General features: G+C 36.9%; 1 protein-coding gene across 1 annotated transcript in view; it reads right to left on the bottom strand.

Moving 5' to 3' along the window:
- Positions 1-1,295: 1,295 nt before the first annotated feature.
- Positions 1,296-6,000, bottom strand: part of thsd7ba (thrombospondin, type I, domain containing 7Ba) — a 189,456-nt gene continuing 184,751 nt past the window's right edge. Inside the window, exons 27-29 of the mRNA XM_056754951.1 lie at positions 5,180-5,375; positions 3,477-3,564; positions 1,296-3,087 (exon numbers count right to left, since the gene is read on the bottom strand). Coding sequence (XP_056610929.1) covers positions 3,006-3,087; positions 3,477-3,564; positions 5,180-5,375 — 366 coding nt within the window. The 3' untranslated portion in view covers positions 1,296-3,005. The remainder of the gene's footprint in view (positions 3,088-3,476; positions 3,565-5,179; positions 5,376-6,000) is intronic.

The following is a 6,000-nucleotide window of genomic DNA, read 5'->3' as shown; positions in this document are numbered from 1 at the left end:
ACTAGTTTGGTGAGAACAACCATCTGATCTTTCTTTTATCTGTCTTTTACAATACCTTAATACATACGAGACACATGAAGAAATTTTCTGAATTCTTACCTCAGTCAGTTTGATAATGTCAAACTTTGTTAAACACATTTGCCTACTGGTGAATGAAAAATTATGATTAAAATGAAAGTGCCTTTTTTTGCCAGCCCGCAAAGATTCATGGGAAATTCATTCATCTGCAGTATTATTAGGGCTTAATGGATAAATGAATCCTGACAGAATCACACCATCCAGACACGTGTCCCCTAGGTGGTACTGACAAATCTATTTAAATTCATATCATCCTTGAACAGAAATGACAGGCTTTACTAATAAAATCTGATTTAACAAAAGATTTAAATGATTAAACATCCTGGAGTGTAAGTATTTGATGGGCTGCACTTTCAAGACATTCAGTGTTTCACACAAAGTGCATTTGGCAGAGACAATGGGCAATTCAGCAATACATTTAATATAATTATATTCTATAATACTATGACAGGATAGTTTCTGTCTTGTTATTTCCATCTTTTGACTTATTATCAGTAAAGTGTATTTTAAGTGATGATTAGGGCTAACAGACATTTTTTTCATTAAAAAATTTGATAATGACTAATAATAAACTTTAAAAGCTATTATCTGGAATATTCACTGGATCAAAGCTATCGTTGGGGATATACTGGACCAAAGCTCAGTAATTTATTCCCATGGCATGCTGTCAATATTAGAAATATCTGAAACCTGACACAAAGTTAAACTATTCCTTATTTAACAAATAATAATTACTGATAGTTATTACAATCACTATTTGACACACATCAAATATACAATAGACTTCCACTGTATGCACGTAATGCATGTCGGTCAAAGTGGCTGACACTATTATTTTGAGGTATACATTTTTGATTATACTATAGACCTTAAAGGAACAATTCACCCAAAAATGACAGTTCTGTCTTCAATTACTTACCATGTAATTGTTCGAAGAATTTAGGAAATCAAATCGTTCTGGGGGACCCTTGACTACCATTGAAATTCTGTTTTACTATGGTAGCCAATGGTGTCCGAGAACTGTTTGGTTACATGTATTCTTCCGAATATCTTTCTCTGTCTTCATCACAAGATTTGAACAACTCTAGGGTGAGTAAATGATGACAGAATTTTCATTTTTGGTTGAACTATCCCTAACAGTGATTGTCAATGTCTGGTGCAGAGCTATTCACAATCAATTAATGGGCGTCATTTCCCACAGAGTATCACAATTTATTAGCATTTTCATTCAACTCTTCAAGTACACACAATTAAAACAGGAAGAAGCATGTAAAGTAAAAGTCAGTCTTTTACAGGCAACTGTATACAGTATAGTGCATACTGAACATATCAGAAGAAGCCATGTAAACAAGTCAGTGGGTGGCACATAAAAATGAAAATAAATAAACAAAAATCAAACAGAACACACTGCTGACTAGGAGAAAAATGCCCATAAAAATGCAAGGCCACTTTTGGAATAATCCAGTGTATGAGAAAATCAATCTAGCATGCACACGTACAATTGGGATTTCAAATAAACACAGATATATATTGCCATTTCTCCGCAGGGTAAAAAAACTAGCTATACACATTTTAGGTTTTCACAATGGTGGAGTAGATTAGAAATATGCCGAAGTCTTTTGATTTTATCATTGTAAGAGAGGCAACATTCAGATGAATCTCATACAGACAGGACTGAAGCGGTTGTTGATGTCTAGCCAGTCTGCACTTATAAATAATATGAATAACAGAAGGTTCTCTCATGACACAACTTAGGTAAGAAAGATGAAACTGTATCACCTAAAGAAGAAAATAAATAAATAAATTGTGCATGTATGTAATGTGACACATACATCACAGAGTCTACATTCTTTCAAAAAAGATGATTTAGAGGTCTCGTGTAGTGAAGTCAGGTGTTATCATCTTATAATGAAGACCGCAGAGATAAAAAAATAGTTTTTCACATTCGCAATACAAGGAGTAAAAGAAACCTTCAGACGTTATGAAACCGACAATCACCCCCATTATGCCTGCAAGAACCAAGTCCATGAAGCAAAACCAGCTTAAATAAATGTCAAACACTATTATTAAAATACAGAATATGCACCTGTACTCTCTACTGCAAATGACAACATTCATAACAACTTCTCATTCTCTCTTCCAGTATAATGCTCATGCAGACATAACAAACGCATTGGTCCTCTGTATCTGTGCTAAATGAGCTCCTCTATCCGAAGGACTTTGATGGAAGCCGCTTTGGAAACCCTTCTGTGCGTCACAGGGACACAGTTCATTATCGGCCGGTCTCAGAGCAGACTTCATCCATTTTTCAGCTGCTAGGAGGTTAAAGGTCAAACGGAGCCGGACCGAGGAACCACAGGGAATGGTCACTTGGACCTCATGGTGTGTATAAATAAGCTGTGTTTTGGTTTACTGTGCGAATCACAAACATACACGTTCAGAGACATTCAACGATGAAAACATTTACAGCAGTCCTGTGCATCACAATGAAAAAACACTAGAAAATCTGTTTGAACACAAATCAGGAAACTACAGAATGACAAAAGCACTAATATAGTGCATAACACATCAGTCTTTTCTCCTTGTCTGTTCGACAGTCACCTCCAGACCGCTATGAATGTGACTGATGGCCTCTGTGTTTATTTCATCTCGTCTTCCCCATGTAAGAAAAACACAGGAACGAAATGTCAAAGTCCTCCATCTGGTCAGTGGAGTATCAGCTGTGTCTTGTACTCTTGAATGTCACGATTTTCCATGTGATCGCTGATCCGAAGCGGTCACCCCCTGACACACAAAGTTTTGCACGTGCTGCAGATTTTGTCTGTCTGTTTATTTAAGAGGATCCCTCTTCGGTATTTCTTGGAGAGATGAACATTTTTGAATGTTACAAGTAGTTTGATTTGTGCTATGAAAGTACAGACGCTCGATCACATGTCCACATCTCCGTCATAGGCCAGAGTCAAGGGCTTTTGTGGTGGAGATGTGCTTTTACTTTGCTTGGTTGGTTTGCTGTGATAGAAATGAGGAGATCAAGAGAAAAACAAATTCAACTCTTGCATTGCTATTAATAAGGTGTAGTTCTAAATTAAACCACTTGATGACAGCAGCGAGTCACAAAAGGCTTTTATCAGACAGCAGAAAATCTGCAGTTGTTTCAACTTCTGTATAAAATCCTTTATTTTCTGTATATTTCTGTATATTAAATTGAAAATGTGTTTTCCTGTTTTTCTCTACTGTCTGTACCACTATGTGTTTACTGTAAACAAAGTTGTGAAATGTGTTATAGCAAAAAGAGCAATACATTTGAAATAAATGTAACCTGTTGCACAAAGTAGAATTATACAAAATATATGTTTTATTTGATCTTAAGTGTTCTAAATCTTTAGTAACAAACATACCAAAACAGAAAGGCCACAGCAATTATGAATAAAATCAGAATGAATCCTCCAGCCGTTAACCCATAGACCCACAGTTTTATTCTTCCATCTGTGCAACCGGAAAACAAGAAACAGTGATTAATGACCACACGCACACAGTATTCTATTCTATTAATGCATCTTGATTAATCGCATTTAGAATAAAAGTTTGTGTTTACATATATATGTCTGTGTACTGTGCATATTAATTTTGTATTTATAAAAAAACATTTATTTAAGAAAAATAAAAACTTAATAAACATTTATACATAATTACTGTTATTGGTAAAAATAGGTAAATACATGAAAAGATTTTCTAAACAAATATAGATGTACGTGTATGATTTTGTGTTTATTAATACAATAATACACAGACATTCCATTCCATTTTCTACCGCTTATCCGAACTACCTCGGGTCACGGGTGATAATGACTAAATGTTACTGTTCTTTTTTATATAAAAATCATTTAGTATGTATAATAATCAATTTTCCATCTACTACTAGCCAGTTTCCACTATATAGTCAGACCTATGCCATCCTTGTGGTGACATTTGATAGATAACCCCATAATGATATATAAACCTGTACAAACACAGACACTCACTCACTTTAAGTTATTTCTATCGCCGGTGGGTATATTGGTATATGTGACAGTGCCTTTAAAGATACACTCTACTGTTGCTACTGCTACTTGAACCTTGTAAATCAGGTTGATATTTAAGTGCAGTCACCATAGAAATACACAGGAGCATTTCATTGTTCAAAGCAGCCTGTGGTTACTGCACAGTCGCCTGTTGCTGCAGCAACAGATGGCACATTACCGCTCACGACATTGTGCTTAAAAAGGCTGTTGCACCGTGTTCCACATCTCTATGAATTCAAAAGAAAGAATGAGGCGCGTGTCACATGGCTTGCATAAGTGATATATGATGTGCCGAGGATTCATCTCTTACACAAAATCAAGACAAAAGACTCAGAAGACGACAGTCTGATGAAGAGCACAGAGAGATTTTCTTGTAAAAGGCCTGATTCCTTTGAGACTCACATACTGAATGATGCAAAAACTACTCTAAGGGAAATAATGTCTTGATAAACTTGCCGAACATTATAACAAGTATATTATGATATCGATGACGTTTAAGAGATCATTTGACGCAGATTTATAATATTAAAAGGTAAAATTGATGAACCAAAATTAATTTAATGTAATATTCTTTTGTTTTCTACCAAAGATACAAAGTCATACGGGTTTAGAATGTCATGAGGTTTAGTAAACAACGAAAGAATTTTAGGTAAACTATACCTGTAATAATCATCAGGATTTTGGCCAAACATTTTGCGGCTGAAATCCACACGTAGTGGAAACCTGACATCACACAGCTGTTGTCCCACAGAGCGCTAAATTCAGTTCTAATCAGAAATGGCCTCCAGCCAGCAATAAAGAAACACTGTCTGTCAAGTTATGGGCAATACAAATCACGCTGTTACGAGACTCTGTCCAATCCGGCTTTTCTCATGGCTCCAATAGGGCATAAACACTGAGACATTAAACAGACTTCTACACCCGCCTGTATCTGAGGTCTCATAAAGGCGTCCAGTGATTTTGCAGTAACTCAAAGCTAGCACAGATCTGAAGACTCCAGCGACCCAGATCAGCCTGATCTTCATCTGCATTTCAAATACCTGGGCCGAGCGGCTGCAGAGACCATTCGCCGAAGAAGTCCTGGATCTGAGTCGTCCCTCCTGGTTTTAATCTTCCCGAGCTGGTCTTGACGTCCGCCTTCTTGTTGTCGGCCCCTGGGGTCTTGGTGCAGTAATCCAGGAACCCGTGTGTGTTCATGACTTCGGTGTAACCCCTCTCACAGCCGCATACACCGCTCTGGAGGAGACATCGAATGCGATTTACAATGGCAGGAACAATAAAGACAATGCTGAGGTATATTTAGAGATATACAGTACATGCATAAAATATACACTTAAATGAATTATTCAGCCAAAAAAAATCTGTCATTATTGCCTCTGGTGCTCCAAAGCCTGTATGTGACTCTTTCTTTTGTGGAACACAAAAGGTGATATTTAGAAAAATGTCTCAGTGGGTTTGTGGCCGTACAATGGAAGTCAATGGGAGCCTGAGTTGTTCGGTGACCAACGTTCTTCAAAATATCTTATTTTGTGTTGTGCAGAAGAAAGAAAGTCCTGAAGGTTTGGAATCACATGAGGGTGAATAGTCGGTGACAGAATTTCATTTTTTAGTGAACTATCCCATTAAGACATGGTATGGTTGTAGTAACACGTAATGCACTCCAAGTGGCAGTCAATGTCCAGTGTTGCGAGTTAGCTCTTGCAGCAATTATGCAAATGTCCACATGCCTGAAATGCCACTAATGATAACAATAATGATAACAATAATATCCAGCTATTCAGGTCATAACACTGAAAAACAGGTCACTGGTTTTAATTTCTGCCCTTTGTCCGGCATTCACACGATGCAAGTGCATTGTAAA

Source organism: Triplophysa dalaica, chromosome 8, assembly GCF_015846415.1.
Source record: "Triplophysa dalaica isolate WHDGS20190420 chromosome 8, ASM1584641v1, whole genome shotgun sequence".
NCBI lineage: Eukaryota > Metazoa > Chordata > Actinopteri > Cypriniformes > Nemacheilidae > Triplophysa > Triplophysa dalaica.
This window is presented reverse-complemented; position numbering and strand designations above follow the sequence as displayed.